General features: G+C 44.4%; 1 protein-coding gene across 7 annotated transcripts in view; it reads left to right on the plus strand.

The window, feature by feature from the left end:
- Nucleotides 1–16,381, plus strand: part of CDK5RAP2 (CDK5 regulatory subunit associated protein 2) — a 186,339-nt gene that overhangs the window by 96,212 nt on the left and 73,746 nt on the right. For all 7 annotated transcript variants that reach the window (XM_081275219.1, XM_081275223.1, XM_081275220.1 and 4 more), the window contains exons 15-18: nt 2,232–2,329; nt 5,958–6,088; nt 7,522–7,631; nt 9,681–9,809. In XM_081275219.1, the coding sequence (XP_081131345.1) occupies nt 2,232–2,329; nt 5,958–6,088; nt 7,522–7,631; nt 9,681–9,809 (468 nt within the window). The remainder of the gene's footprint in view (nt 1–2,231; nt 2,330–5,957; nt 6,089–7,521; nt 7,632–9,680; nt 9,810–16,381) is intronic.

A 16,381-nucleotide genomic window follows, 5' to 3' on the forward strand; every position in this document is an offset into this window, starting at 1 on the left:
TTTTTTATTTCAACATTTTTTTCCCCCATGGTAGTGCGGTCTTGGTGTGTTGTCCATGCTGGCCTCAAACTTGTGATCCTCCTGCCTCGACCTCTAAACAGGTGACTTTATAGGTGTGCAACTCCTATAAAGAAATGTTTTCACATTGATAGAAAAGTCACATGATTAAAGGATTATATTTTTTTCTGAGTCATCTGAGAGAAAGTTGCCCAATGGAGTCCTGTCGCCTGTGGACACTTCAGTGTGCATTTCCTGTAAACAAAGACATTCAGCCCGCCCACCTCAGCCAGGAAGTCAGCGCAGACCCATCCTCTCTTCCAGTCATCAGACTCCACTGTATTTAACACACTGTCTCAGTCGCACCCTTTGCAGCAGGAAGGTGTGTGCGCTTCTGTGTCAGTGTCACGCCTTGCATCTCAGCCTCGATTCTCTGTCTGTCCTCTGGTTCCTCAGCCTTTCCTCGGCTCTCTGACCTTGATACCCTGGAAGTGTCAGGTCGGCCCTGTCATAGATGCCCTTCAGTTTGGGTGTGCCTGATGTCTCTGTGGTGACTGGGGTGACAGGGGTTCTGGCTGTGCGTCTTTGGCAGGAATGTAACAGTGGCCATGTTGTGCTCTTCTCATGACGTCCTGTCCCATGGTATGCAATTTCCGTTTGTTCCTTTGCTAGCCAGGCTGACTTTGCAAGTTTGGGAAGGTGGTGTCTGCCAGTCGTCTTGACTGGTGGTTGCTCTTTTTTTCCTTTTATTAAATAGATGTTTTGCGTCTGTGTAAATATCCTGATCTCCTACTGGTTTTAGATTCTTTTTTGTTTCTTAGTTGAATTATTTATTACCACCATGGCGGCCAATGGTGATTTTTCTAATCCATTGTTCTTTCTACACATATTATCATTTTATTGTAATGAACAGTCTTCTCCTGTATTCATTCCTGTTAGTGTGGATTTATGAATTCATATTTTATTCAGTGGGTTCTAATCCATTACTGTCATCCTTTATCTTGATGTTCACATTGTCCCAGGTTTGATTGGCTGGTGGAAGCCTCTCCTCTTTTGTTTTTTTGATACTGGGAATTTGAACCAGGTGTGCTCTATCACTGAGCTACATCCCCCAGTCCTTTTTATTTTTTATTTTGAGGCAGGGTCTAGCTAAGTTGCCGAGCCTACCCTTGAACTTGCCGTCCTCCTGCCTCAGCCTCCCGAATCACTGGGATTACAGGTGGGTGCCACTGCGACTAGCTGTGGGGACCTTTTCAAATGGGCCACTGTTTTCTTTTGACAGCATTGCAATACTATTTAAGCAATTCTTTTCTTGAAACTTCTTTTTGTAAGTTTTATTGAAGTATCATTGACAAATTAGAGTGATATGTTTAAAGGTCTACTCCCAGTGCTACTCAGTTGACCTCTGTACTTGGTACTCTTTAGGCTTGGGTTTGTGAGTTTCTCTTCTTTGAAGCAAGAGCAGGTGCAGCAAGGCATTCTTGTAGTGTTTTGGAAACAATGGCCAGCAGCCCCGAGGAGTTACGGGTTGATCAAGGGTGAATCAGGTGGCTGAGGAGTCTTTCATAACAGCTTCTGGGTGTTTGAAGCACAGCTTTGAGCTTCTAGGTAAGTATATTAGTCAGATTCACGTCACTGTAATAAAGCACCTGAAGTGACTAACTTGTAAAGATAAAAGGCTCAGAGGTCTAGAAGTTCTAGTCAAAGACAGAGTGGAGGCATTGCATTGGGCCTCACTGGGGTAGGTATGTTGGTGGGCCGCGGCAGGGAGTGTATGGAGGAACAAACTGCTCACCTCCTGGCCAGGAAGCCAAAGAGAGAAAGAAGTGGTTGGGGGTGCCACAATTCCCCTCACGGGCACACCCACAATAACCTGAGGACCCCAGACCAGGCACCACTCTCAAAGGTTCCACCACCTCTAAGTAGCACCACTGTGGGGACCAAACCTCTCACACACTGGGCTTTTGGGGTACACTGCAGAAGTGTGCTGTAGCAGGCAGCGAGAGGCAGGCATTCCCCGCTCTTCCTGCAGGTGGTGCTGTGTGACTGTGGCCTGAGCCAGGGCCTGGCCCAGGGCTTCACCTTTGCGTGGTTCAAAAAAAAAAAAAAAAAAAAAAAAAGTAAATAAAACACACACACACACACACACACAACTGGTCACATACGTTTGTATAATATAAGGCTGTCTTCTTAAGATCCTTCCCCTAAAGTCAGATGTCTACCATCATTTCCAGGAAAAGGAACAGTCAGACTATGAAAAGCTGATACAGGTCTTACAGCAGGAGCAGGACATCTATGCCCAGCTGGTGAGGTCTCTGCAGGACTCAGACAGGTAAGGCCTTCTATTTGGACATCACACGCCTGTGAGTGTGGGTGAGCGTGCACACAGTTTTTGGAAAAGCTGATGGACCCTGAGCCAGAGAAGCCGTCCCAACATGTGCTTAAGAAGTGTACACAGTAGTCAGGTAGTGATTGTCTCCTTACAATACCTTTTATACCTGTTTTCTATCAAGAATTGTCTGATCTTTGGCAACTAAATTAGATTAAAAATATAGTGTTTTCTCATATTTCTGAATACTTTATCACATATTTAGAGAGCACTTCCCTGTGTATTATCTTACATGATCTTCACAGCTATACTGTGAGGTAAGTGAAAATGTTCTCCCTATTTTACATGAATCCATTGACGCTAAGAGAGATTAAGTGGCTTGTCCAAAGTGACACAGGTGTTGTGAGAACTCCGGACACTAACATGTCTCTGTGTCTTAGAGTGACTTGTGTCTGCAGGATGGCTGAAATGATTTGGTGCCAGTGAGGTGTGGGGAAGAGAGCCAGTTGTGGGCCAGGGGTCTTGGTATAGTCCCGGCTCCCCTGCCCTCTGGTTCGGTGTCCCCAGGCAATTGGCCTGTTCTGGGCCTCTGTTTGCAGGACTGGCCTCAGGGATTTCTTACATTAAAACCCAGCTCTTTCCCCATGGGAGTGGTTCAGTTGAACGCATGTGACATCTGGGACTTGTTTCAGAACAGTATAGAAGCAGAGGAAGTAGGTGGGGATGTCAGTGGGCGGAACACGGTCAGCCCTGGCTCCCTGCTTGTTGGAACAGTGTGGGCAGATGAGGAGGAGCTTATCCCATTACTTTGTCTTTTTGTATGTGTCCAAGGTTTCCCATAAGAAGAAGCTAAGAGCTGTCGCCTCTCTTTCTCTCTCATGATGCCCTTTGCTTTCGCCGTGTTGCTGGGCCGTCTCTTCCTGCCTCTGCTGTCCTCTGTGCTCCTGGCCCCACCTTCCTGCGGTGTCTCCCACTCCTCCTTCAGGAGTAGCTTGAGTGTCAGCCTCATCGGGTGTCTGGCTGACCCCCAGTTCTGCTGCCCCTCTGCATCTTCTCTCTTGACTGCCTGCCTGATGTGTGGGCATCTCTGCTGCTCCACCTGCTCTCCTGGTCTGGGAGCTTCCTCAGGACCAGGGGTTCCTCTGCCATCTGCAGCTCCCAGAGCCTGGGAAATGCTCTCTGCAGGAATGTCTGTCCCTAGTACGGATAGTCCAAGTTACTAGATAATTTCCAGATTTTAAGATCTGAAATGAGTTTGGAAAAACCAAACACATACTGATGAAATTTGGGGCGTAGGCATCTCTGAAAGTGGGCTTTTTCAGGAAATCTCAGCAGCTGGTCTCTTTCACCAGAGGAGGGGTTCAATTATGTGGGGAAACTGCACAAGTTTCACTTGAATTGCGCAGCTTCTCTGGGCAGGAGAGGTGCTGTGGGGAGATGTGCTTGCTGTCAAGCCCTCTCCACAGGAATGGCTCCGAGTTTCACAGGCTCTTTCCTAATGAATAAAAACGTGGATGGGACTGCAGTGGGGCAGGGCAGTGGATAACCCATGCTCAAAAGGTTTCTGCACATCTTCAGACTTTGTTTAGGGGTAGCCAGACCTGGTCCACATTTAGCCTGCCACTCAGCTGCTCTGGGCTCTTGGGAGAGTGTTGTGGAGTGGGGGTGTGGCCTGCTTACCTACCTGCACAGCAGCTCACCCATCTGCTTACCTGCCATGTGCCTGCTTGCCTTCTACTTCCCACCCACCCACCTACCCACCCTCTTCCTACCCTCCTTCTGCCTACCTACTTTACAAGGTAGTTTGGATACAAGGGATGATAGTGTGTAAATTCCTCATGCTGCCTGACACATAGTAGGTGTTCAGTAAATGTCAACACTTGTTGAGAATAAACACATGGGAAGCTTCCACGTGCCTCAGTACCCCCATGTGCGTCAGCTTAGCATCCAGGGCATTTTGGGATCCTCAGCCCTGGGCATATCCAGGAGGAGCCCCCACGTCTAACTCCAGCACTGCTCTCTCTCTCTGGGAACTAGCAGTGGGGTAGTGGCTGCAGACCAGGGTGTACTTGGGGTTTACACAGACAGGGAGGAGGAGGCTCCTTGGTTCTTTCACCTTTGCTTTCTATTTTTCAGTGCTCAGATGTGGGCGCTTTAGCTCATGTGACAGAAGTGCTCCTTAAGGCCTGTGGTGAAGGGTGATCAGAGCCTGACCCCCTTGGCTTTGTAGCCCAGGCCTCGCTGCCACCCCTGCATCTTGAGGGCTAGTTCAGCGACACTTCCTGTAACCAAGGGCTCTCAACCTCAGCAGTACTGGGACTTGGGGCTGGATGGCTTTTTTGTCATGAGGGGCTGCCCTGTGCATTTTAGGGTGTTCAGCAGTAACTCCGGCTCTGTCCCTGTGCCAGGAGCACACTCACTCCCTCATCCTCTTGTGGTACCAAACATGCCACCAGGTATTGCAAAATGTCTCCCAGGGGGAGCAAAATCATTTCCAGATGAGAATCCCTCTTGTAATTCATGAGAATCAGAAGTTTGGGCTCATAAATATCATCTTTTTTTGTGGGAATTGTTGGGGTATGCAGGAGGAAGGAAATGGTGTTTGCCGAATATCTAGAATGTATTAAGCACTGTGACAAGCTCTTTCTCATGTAATAGGACCATCATTTAGTCCTCAAAACAGTTCAAAGGAAAGGTATCATCCCTGTTTTACAGATGAGGTGTTTGACTGACATGGCCATGGAGGCAAGGTTAAGGTTAGTGGTGGCCTGCTGTTTTGAGCTGGGCTCTCTGATTCCTCCTGCCCGCCACCCCTACCCCGGCCCCCTGCCCCAATCCAGGAGGAAGGTTGCACAGGCTTTTGTTTCTTTCTGAGCAAAGCACTTTTTACTTCTTACCTTGAGAAACTTCTGGAGCTGGGAAATGACGGGCTCCAGGGCGGCAGCTGTGTGCTTTTCACCCTGTCAGAGGTGGAAGGGGACCGTGGCAGTTAGCTTTCCCTGGCCCTGATGGCAGGAGCTTTGCTAAAACAGTCTCCCCTTTTCCTCTGGTCAAATGCCTCAGCAGCACAGCCACATCCAAGTGAGTGCCAAGACCTAGAGAGTCTCCCCTCCATCCAGCCTTCTCAAGGGGTTATTCCAAACAGAGGAACATGCTAGAAAAGCAGGTTATTTCCACCTGGTTACATCTATAGCAAAACTTGGAAATGATCCAAGTGTTCTCTAATAGGGAATGAGTTAGACTAAATGGAGGGACATTCAACTGACATAATTTATACAGTCATTAAAAATGATGTTGCAAATAATTTCCACAAATGTGGGGAAATATTTAAGCAAGGAATGCACAATTCAGCATTTATTATATTAATGTTGAAATTTTCATAGAAAAAAGATTGAGGGGAAATATGGTCTGCCGTGTTTTAATTGGTAGTGGGGATCATGATAATTTTTGTTCTTTTTATACTTTTATATTTTAAATTTTCTGTGAACATTTATTTCTGTAAACATATACTTAACTTTTATAACCAGAGAAAACACAAGTAGCATAAAAATCACAGAAGGGCTTGCTGGTCTTTGCTTGTTAAAGCACTACTAGGACTGTTTTAAAATTTCTGACGTCTTGTTATGTCAAGTATGGACACCGTGCAGGCAGAGTTGAACAACATTTTTGCCCTGCGGAAGCAACTGGAACGGGATGTACTTACGTATCGGAATTTGCAAAAGAGCCTGGCGGAGCAGATCAGCGAAATTCGGAGGCGGGAAGGTACACACTCTCTTCTTTGTACTTCCCGTTGTTTTGTCCACCTGGAGAGCCTTGGGTGAATTTAAGAGAGCCCTAGATCTTCATGAGGAGGTGGAGCAGCCGCAGGATTTCCTCTGGAGGTCATTTGTGGGTGATGGTGTTGATGTTGGCTTGCCCAGTCTTCTCTGTCTAGTTTTGGCCTTCCTAGCAGAAGAGCCCAGTAAACTGTATTAACACTACAGAAGATCCATTGCAGGGTGGTGTCCCTACTGCTTCTGCTATTTTCTGCATCATTTGATACTCCCAATTCTAGGTAACCTTGGGGACTTGCAAACCCCTCCCTCTCTCCCTGCCTACCCCCTCATTGACTGGCTCAGTTTCCCGTGGAACCCCTGCAGAGGGTCTGGAAAGGCAGACACAAAACATGCTTAGCATTGCAGGGCGGCTTCATTCAGGGAGGGCTACAGGAAGAGAGCTTATGTGGCCCTGCTGAGTTCTCATTATGTGTATCTGGCCTTGTCCTGTGCTAGACTGAAGCCCTGAAGTCTGGGTAGTGCTTATTGCTTTCTGTAGCTCTAGCTCAGTGCCTGGCACACATGAAGAACTGGTTATGGCCGTGGTGGGTTGACATTTCTTGGACTCCTGCTGTGTACAGGGCACAGGGTTTTACTAGGCTCTGCCCTTCTCACCCGATTCTCACAGTCACCCCATTAGGCACAAGTGATGAAGCTGAGCTGGGGGTAGGTTGGGTGGATTTGCCTGGATGTGAGCCAGGGTGTCCTGAGGTCTGGCTCTTCCTGTCATTGCCACTGTCATGGTGCTCCACCACTTAGCCATGTGTATTTTCAAATGAGCTACTGTTTGTACTTGTGGCTTTCTCAGCAAATGTCTTCCCTCTCCTCTGCTTCTGCCCCCTCTGTTAGAATGTGTCCTTTGCTGCAGAGGAAGCCAATGACACATTCTAACCCAGGTGACCGAGGCTCTGTTGTCTTGGCTCCAGCAGGCTGCTTCTGCACTTGGTGTACTCGCTTCCACGAGGGCTCTGGGGCCAGTAAAAATACATCAGGCACTTTTATTTCCCTTGAGTTCTACCCTTGGGGTCACATCTCATTTTCCCATATTCTCACCTAAACAGAATCACGCTCATTTAAACTGAAATCACCATTTGCTTGTGCCATTCAGAATGGTCTCCAGACACAGCACTTGATATGCAGATTATAATTCAGAATTGGCCAACTAAAGCCTACAGCCCCAGATGAAACCATGCACTGAGATGGCAGCCTGTGGAGCAAGGGAAGGTTACTTTTGCTCCAGAGGTGGTGTTGTAAACTCCCATGTGCTTCTGTGCCCTTGCCCACCTGCCACAGAGTGCTTTAGGTGGATGGAGCTGGGATTGGTCCCGGAAGATCTATTCTGATGTTCTTCGTTTCACCCCCCCCTTTGTTTTTGGACAGAAGAACCATTTTCATTTTATAGTGATCAAACGTCTTATCTAAGTATTTGCCTTGAAGAAAACAGTCAGTTTCAAGTGGAGCATTTTTCTCAAGAAGAACTTAAGAAAAAGGTATTGACTTAATAACTTTCTTTCTTTCCTTTTTTCAATTTGTTGTCTCTGGGGTCCTGATCACAGAGGTGGGATTCTGAAAGTCCCTTTCCTCCTGTCATCCAGGAACAGCTCTTAGCCCCTCCCACAGAGGGAACTTCCTTCCCCTCGGGCGAAGGTGTGCCCAGTTCAAATTGATGTCCTCCCATTCCGAGGGGCTGTAATTATTTGTCCCTAGGCTATGAGCATCTCAACCTTAGTGATCATGTCTTATTTATTTCTAATGTCCCAGGGCCTGCACACAATAGTAGGAGCTAATAGATGGTTTTTGAATGAATATGGTTCCAGTTTGATCAATGCATCTTTTTTTTTAAGCGGGAAAGGATTTTCAGTTTGTCGATAGGTGGTATGATGAGAGTGGTTTCAGGGTTCTAAGAATCCTGGTTAAGAATAAGCCATGTGAACACAGAGGAGACTGTGATACATTGTGAAATTATCACATACATGGGACAGAGATTCAGTTTCTTTCATGTAATAATTCACATTCTGGCCGAGAGGACAGAAATGGGAACAAATAATTGCAGGACGGAGTGCAGAGGTTGCTGTGTGAGGCAGCTGCTCGAGGCGCAGAGACAGCAGAGGAGAGTTCATTGCTGCTTGCCTGATCGAGGGAAGCTTCCCAACAGAAGTGACATTCCAAGTGGGTTTTGAAGGATAAATAGGAGTGTATCCAGGTGGCGGGTTTTCTCAATGGAGAGAAAGCAGAACATGGAAGGCAGCGATGTAAGTAATAGCAAGGAGAACCATAAGATGATGTGTATTTTGTGGGCTGGGGTTGTAGCTCAGTGGTAGAGCACTTACCTAGCATTTGTGAGGCCCTGGGTTTGATCCTCAGCACACATTAAAAGGTAAAATAAATAAAAGAAAGGTATTGTGTCCATAAAACAACAACAACAAAGAATTTGGGTATTTCTGGAGGAGTGGGGCAAGGAGTCTTGAGTCAGCTCTTTTTTTTTTAATTTTTTTTTTTTTAGTTGTAGATGGACACAATATCTGTATTTTATTTATTTATTTTTATGTGAGGCTGAGGATCGAACCCAGTGCCTCATGCCTGTGAGGCGAACGCTCTACCACTGAGCCCCAGCCCCAGCCCTCAACTGTTTTTTTGAAGATGAGGAAAGTGGAGATGGTGGTAGCTGCTGCCCGGCCTGCTGTGCTGTGGCCAGGGCAGCATGTAGTCGCCTGAGCCATGTAGAATGTTGTGCTCTTCCCACCATATCCTCCTGAGGATTGGATCCAAAATTTATTCATGTTCAAAATACATCAAATATACCCACCATGTGTAGTGAGGGTGGGGTTTTCCATTTTATTTGAAGGCCTAGTGACCACTCCCATTAAGAAGAGTTTGAAAAGTCATAGGGAATTGAAGCTGGCAGGGAACAAAGGTAGTGGCTGCTCAGTTGCCCCTGCAGCTGACCTGTACTGCGGGAGGAGCCCTGGACCGGGAACCTGAGGGGGTCTTCCTTCTGTCCTGGTTCCCTCTGGGGACAGTTGTTCCTTCCTACCTGGGCTGGCACTGTGGCTGTTCTTTTTCATGCGGTTCCCTAGATACTCCGATGCTGGGACCCTGGGAAGTTAGTGTCTTTGCATCTCTGGTTCCTAGCTGTAAGGTGGGGGTTCACACGCCATCCTGTCCTCTGCCTCAGGATCTTTGAGGGACCGATTGACTAACTTGCAGAAGTATGTTAGCAGCCATAAACATTCTTTGTAATGGACGGCTGTCGTTACTGACACTGCTACGTGAAAGGAAGGTCTGTGCTGGAAAATAAGGCCCTGGCACAGTTGTAGAAACTTCACCTCTCGGTGCTTTTCCTCCAGAGGCCTCCAATGCAAGGCAGAGATAGCGCTGGCTGTCACTGACTGAGCCGGTGTCAGGGACATGTTAGTGTACCCTGACTATGGTCATGGTGAGTTCTCACAGACGAGGAAACTGAAGCTTAGATCAGGCAGCTTGCTGAGGTTCACTTTGCCTTAAAGCGGTGGCTCCACCTCCCTGCTCTTATCTCTCAGGTCAGCGAACTTATACAGCTGGTGAAGGAACTCTACGCAGACAACCAGCGCCTGAAGAAAACCTTTTTTGATCTCTCCTGTGAGGGTTTCCAGGGAAATGGCAGACTTGAGTCAACAGAACAAAGAGAGGTAAGAAGCAGCGTTCTCATTGTCATGTGCTAATTGCAGAAATTTACTAACCCCAAACATTTCTCAAGTCTGCCTCTGTTCTGGAGAGGTCTGTAACTGAAACTTTCTTTCTTCTGTGGGTGGGTTTTGAGGACCTTGTTTGGTCAGCAGGTGTGTCCACAGGTGTCCTGCAGTTCAGTTCCTGTCTCCATGGATCGCTATTGGGATGCTTTCGACAATTGTCCCGCTCTGGGATCTGTGCTGCAGATGGCACAGCCGGATGAGTTTTGTGATCTCAGAGGGATCTAGAGAGTTTCCAAATCACCCAGATAATTTGGGTAGTGTAGATACAGCCTTAGCGAATCCATTCACATTCAAATACATGTGCAATTATATACTTGCCCTGAAAATTCACATGGATGACTTCTGGGTCTCAGTGCTGATCTTTGTGTTGTGTTGTCTCTGGTTTTCTCTGTTCCTAACCTGCTCCTCAAGTCCTGCTGGCAGGGAGGAGGATGTGATTTTCTTCCTCCAGTCCCTGGCTTTTCCCGCTCTCCCCAGGAGGGTTGCTCCATGCACAGAAGACTGGGACTGTTGCCATCAGGTACAGAAGGACCTTTTTGTACTTGGGTCCCTCATGAGCAAAACCACAATCTTCTCAGTTGGGGTTGTCTGGAACTCAGCCTGGAGCATCAGGAAAGTGCAGGTCCCACATTCATAGTCAACGTCATTTTTGGGGAAAGATTTGTCAGCCTTAAGTTGTCTCCTTCCACCTTCAAAGTGGGAGCTTCTCACAGGTATTTATGCTGCGCTCTGGCTATCTGCTTTCTTTGAGACACGGAATATTATTGATCTTGGCCTCCAGGGCTCAGATAATTTTGAAAACCAAGAGTAACTGCAATCCATTTAGGGAAAACAAGTCTCCTCGTTCACTTCCTCCAAGGCAGCATGCTTAATAAGCAGTTCTTTCTTCACTGACTCCATTTGAGTCGTAAATGGCGAGTTTTGTTTGTTCATTTGTCCTTTGAAAAAAATCTGTTAAATGTCCCATTATGTCCTTTGGAGAACAGAGGCTTTTTCCTCTGCCCACTCTAAGATCTTAATACCAGCCGATTCAGATTTGAGTCATTTGTCAGGTTGCACTTCAATTTGATGTTCCCAGTGAATAGCCCTGTCCTTTATAGCACAGCTCCCATCTCCCCCGGGCAGGGGATAGGAGATGGGCATGGGGAAGATGGTGTGCCTATTATAATCTGGAGCTGAGGGAGCAGAGGGAGGCGGGGAGGGGGACAGCAAGGGGAGCCTGCTGTTCTTCTGGAGGCTGTGTGGGAGTCCTTCAGCGAGGAGCAAGACTGACATGCATACAAGTTCCACAGTGTTTTCTGAGCAGCAGTACTTGTGGGGTGGGGGCTGAGCACGATCCTGCTCCTTAGGAGCCTGTAAATCAAAAGAGGAGAGGTGGGAACAAGCAAATATATTTTGTGTCTTTAAACTTCAGAAAATAGAGAAAAGAAATGACCCCTAATCCTGACACTCTGAGAGCCCTAATTAATCACCATTTTGGAATTGTTCCTTCCATATTTGTGTACACGCACGCACTTAGACTCTAATACGGTTTTGTATTTTGTTTCTTCCAGTTGCCATCAAGTCATAGCTCTTCTCCCATCTTATGAATGCATTGAAATGTAACTGCCTCAGTCTCATTGGACATGTAGATTGTTTCAAGTGATTCACTGTTTTAAATTACATATTGATTGTCTTTGTACACAAATCATCTTCTGTGTTTAGGAGTTTTTTCCTTGGACTATATTCCCAGATATGTAATTTCAGGGTCAAAGGACAGCTATAGCTATACAGTGAGCATTCAAATTATTTTCATATACCCTCTTCCAGCAATTGTTGATTTGAAGAAGGGTAAAAGTGGCTGGATGCCTGACAGTTGGGTTGGGTTCCTCTCCTGACCCCCTGTTTGGAAGCACACTAGCTGGGAGGGGCACGCCTTCCCTGCATGCGTGGGTTCAGGCAGAAGCCCCCAGACAGAGACCAAGAGGGGCCTGTTCATGTTCATGTGTTCACTCTCTACTGAGCTAGCCCCCCTTTTCTTATATACTGATCCTTAATTGATGTAGCATCAGGAGAATTTGGTGGACAGTTGCTGTACAGGAGCAGTTTCAGCAGGTTCAGCCAGGGTGGTGAGCGTCCAACACCATGAAGCATGCAGCACCTGGGACAGCCATCTCTAGGTGGCAGGATGGTGTAAGGCACAGGTACCAGAACATCACAAGTGATCAGAAAGGCTGGTCACTCCCGTTACTTACTTGTGTGGCTATACTGTCATTCTTAGGTGTGGTTAGAGTACTAAAGTTTTTTTGTTTTGTTTTTGTTTTTTAGCATGGAGAGAAAACATGGATAAAGGAGCAGAATTTAATTGAGCTCAGGTATTTGTGGGATTGTCATGTTGAACAGAAAATAGACCTCCTGTGAGTTTAGAAAGCAGAGATAGTGCTCAGAAGTAGAAGATGGTTGTTGAATATTCCCTTACCAATAATGGGGTACATTTTGGTTGGTTGAAGTGGATTTAATTTTATTAAAAGAAGGAACTTTTTAACAATTCATCTGTGTTAGTTATTATGAGTTTTAAATGCTTTATAAAGCCCTTGGCACTGCCTGGCACGTAGTAGACACTCAGTAAAACACAGCTATTTTTTTTTAATTGGATGTTCACAACATTACAAAGCTCTTGACAAATCATATTTCATACATTAGAATCAAGTGGGTTATGAACTCCCATTTTTACCCCAAATACAGATTGCAGAATCACATCGGTTACACATCACATTTTTACATACTGCCATATTAGTGACTGTTGTATTCTGCTACCTTTCCTATCCTCTACTATCCCCCCTCCCCTCCCCTCCCATCTTCTCTCACTACCCCATCTACTGTAATTCATTTCCCTCCATGTTTGTTATCCCATTCCCCTAATAAACTCTTATATGTAATTTTGTATAACAATGAGGGTCTCCCTCCATTTCCATGTGATTTCCCTTTTTTCTCCCTTTCCCTCCTGCCTCATGTCTCTGTTTAATGTTAATCTTTTCTTCCTGCTCTTCCTCCCTGTTCTGTTCTTGCTCTCATTATATCAAAGAAGACATTTGGTATTTGTTTTTTAGGGATTGGCTAGCTTCACTAAGCATAATCTGCTCTAGTGCCATCCATTTCCCTGCAAATTCCGTGATTTTGTCATTTTTTAGTGCTGCGTAATACTCCATGGTGTATAAATGCCACATTTTTTTTATCCATTCATCTATTGAAGGGCATCTGGGTTGATTCCACAATCTAGCAATTGTGAATTGTGTTGCTATGAACATCGATGTGGCAGTATCCCTGTAGTGTGCTCTTTTAAGGTCTTCAGGAAATAGTCCGAGAAGGGCAATAGCTGGGTCAAATGGTGGTTCCATTCCCAGCTTTCCCAGGAATCTCCATACTGCTTTCCAAATTGGCCGCACCCGTTTGCAGTCCCACCAGCAGTGTACAAGAGTACCCTTTTCCCCACATCCTCGCCAGCACTCGTTGGTGTTTGACTTCATCATGGCTGCCAATCTTACTGGGGTGAGGTGGTATCTTAGGGTAGTTTTGATTTGCATTTCCTTGACTGCTAGAGATGGTGAGCATTTTTTCATGTACTTGTTGATTGATTGTATGTCCTCCTCTGTGAAGTGTTTGTTCATGTCCTTGGCCCATTTGTTGATTGGGTTGTTTGTTTTCTTATTGTCTAATTTTTTGAGTTCTTTGTATACTCTGGATATTAGGGCTCTATCTGAAGTGTGAGGAGTAAAAATTTGTTCCCAGGATGTAGGCTCCCTATTTACCTCTCTTATTGTTTCTCTTGCTGAGAAAAAACTTTTCAGTTTAAGAAAGTCCCATTTGTTGATTCTTGTTATTAACTCTTGTGCTATGGGTGTCCTATTAAGGAATTTTGAGCCCGTCCCCACAATCTGTAGATCGGAGCCAACTTTTTCTTCTATCAGACGAAGAGTCTCTGATTTGATATCTAGCTCCTTTATCCACTTTGAGTTGACTTTTGTGCATGGCGAGAGGAGGGGATTCAGTTTCATTTTGTTGCATATGGATTTCCAGTTTTCCCAACACCATTTGTTGAAGATGCTATCCTTTCTCCATTGCATGTTTTTAGCTCCTTTATCAAATATAAGATAGTTGTAGCTTTGTGGATTAGTCTCTGTGTCCTCTATTCTGTACTATTGGTCCACCCGCCTGTTCTGGTACCAGTACCATGCTGTTTTTATTACTATTGCTCTGTAATATAGTTTGAAATCTGGTATCGCTATACCACCTGATTCACACTTCCTGCTTAGAATTGTTTTTGCTATTCTGGGTCTTTTATTTTTCCATATGAATTTCACGATTGCTTTATCTATTTCTACAAGAAATGCCATTGGGATTTTGATTGGCATTGCATTAAACCTATAGAGAACTTTTGGTAATATCGCCATTTTGATGATGTTAGTTCTGCCTATCCATGAACAAGGTATATTTTTCCATCTTCTAAGATCCTCTTCTATTTCTTTCTTTAGGGTTCTGTAGTTTTCATTGTATAGGTCTTTCACCTCTTTTGTTATGTTGATTCCCAAGTATTTTATTTTTTTTTTGAGGATATTGTGAATGGAGTGTTTTTCCTCATTTCCGTTTCAGAAGTTTTGTCGCTGATATACAGAAATGCCTTTGATTTATATGTGTTGATTTTATATCCTGCCACTTTGCTGAATTCATTTATTAGTTCTAATAGTTTTTTTGTAGACCCTTTTGGGTCTTCTAGGTATAGAATCATGTCATCCGCAAATAGTGATAATTTAAGTTCTTTTCCTATTTTTATGCCTTTAATTTCTTTCGTCTGTCTAATTGCTCTGGCCAGTGTTTCGAGAACTATGTTGAACAGAAGTGGTGATAGAGGGCATCCCTGTCTTGTTCCGGATTTTAGAGGGAATGCCTTCAATTTTTCTCCATTCAGAATGATGCTAGCCTGAGGCTTGGCATAGATAGCTTTTACAATGTCGAGGTAAGTTCCTGTTATCCCTAGTTTTTCTAATGTTTTGAACATAAAGGGATGCTGTACTTTGTCAAATGCTTTTTCTGCGTCTATCGAGATGATCATATGGTTCTTATCTTTAAGTCTATTGATGTGGTGAATAACATTTATTGATTTCCGTATATTGAACCATCCTTGCATCCCAGGGATGAATCCTACTTGATCATGGTGCACAATTTTTTTGATGTGCCTTTGTATCCGATTCGCCAGAATTTTATTGAGGATTTTTGCATCTAGGTTCATTAGAGATATTGGTCTGTAGTTTTCTTTCTTTGAGGTGTCTTTGTCTGGTTTCGGAATCAGGGTGATGTTGGCCTCATAGAATGAATTTGGAAGAGCTCCCTCTTTTTCTATTTCCTGAAATAACTTGAAAAGTATTGGTATTAATTCTTCTTTAAAGGTTTTGTAGAACTCCGCTGTATACCCATCCGGTCCTGGGCTTTTCTTGGTTGGAAGTCTTTTGATTGCTTCTTCTATTTCATCTATTGATATTGGTCTGTTTAAGTTGTGAGTTTCCTCCTGACTCAGTCTGGGCAAATCATATGACTTAAGGAATTTATCGATGTCTTCACTTTCTTCTATTTTATTGGAATATAGGTTTTCAAAATAATTTCTAATTGTTTTCTGTATTTCTGAAGCGTCTGTTGTAATATTGCCTTTTTCATCCTGTATGTTAGTAATTTGAGTTCTCTCTCTTCTTCTCTTCGTTAGTATGGCTAGGGGTCTGTCGATCTTATTTTATTTTTTCAAAGAACCAACTTTTTGTTTTGTTAATTTTTTCAATAGTTTCTTTTGTTTCAATTTCATTGATTTCTGCTCTGATTTTAATTAATTCTTGCCTTCTGCTACATTTGCTATTGTTTTGCTCTTCCTTTTCTAGGGCTTTGAGATGAAGTGTGAGCTCATTTATTTGTTGGTTTTTCCTTTTTTTGAGGAATGACCTCCAGGCGATGAATTTCCCTCTTAAAACTGCTTTCATTGTGTCCCATAGATTCCGATATGTTGTGTCTGTATTTTCATTTATCTCTAAGAATTTTTTGATTTCCTCCTTTATGTCTTCTGTAACCCATTGATCATTCAGTAACGTATTGTTTATTGTCCATGTGATGTAGGATTTTTCCTTCCTTCTTTTATCATTGATTTCCAGTTTCATTCCATTATGATCTGGTAAAGTGCATGGTATTATCTCCACCCCTTTATATTTACCGAGGGTTGCCCTATGGCATAATATATGATCTATTTTTGAGAAGGTTCCATGTGCTGCTGAGAAAAAAGTATATCCACTTGATGATGGTTGATATATTCTATATATGTCAGTTAAGTCTAGGTTATTGATTGTGATATTGAGGTCAATAGTTTCTTTATTCAACTTTTGTTTGGAGGATCTGTCCAATGGTGAGAGAGGTGTGTTGAAGTCACCCATGATTATTGTGTTGTGGTCTATTTGATTCTTGAACTTGAGGAGAGTTTGTTTTATGAATGTCGC

Source organism: Spermophilus citellus (genome assembly GCF_964194105.1).
Source record: "Spermophilus citellus genome assembly, chromosome: 2".
Classification (NCBI taxonomy): Eukaryota; Metazoa; Chordata; class Mammalia; order Rodentia; family Sciuridae; genus Spermophilus; species Spermophilus citellus.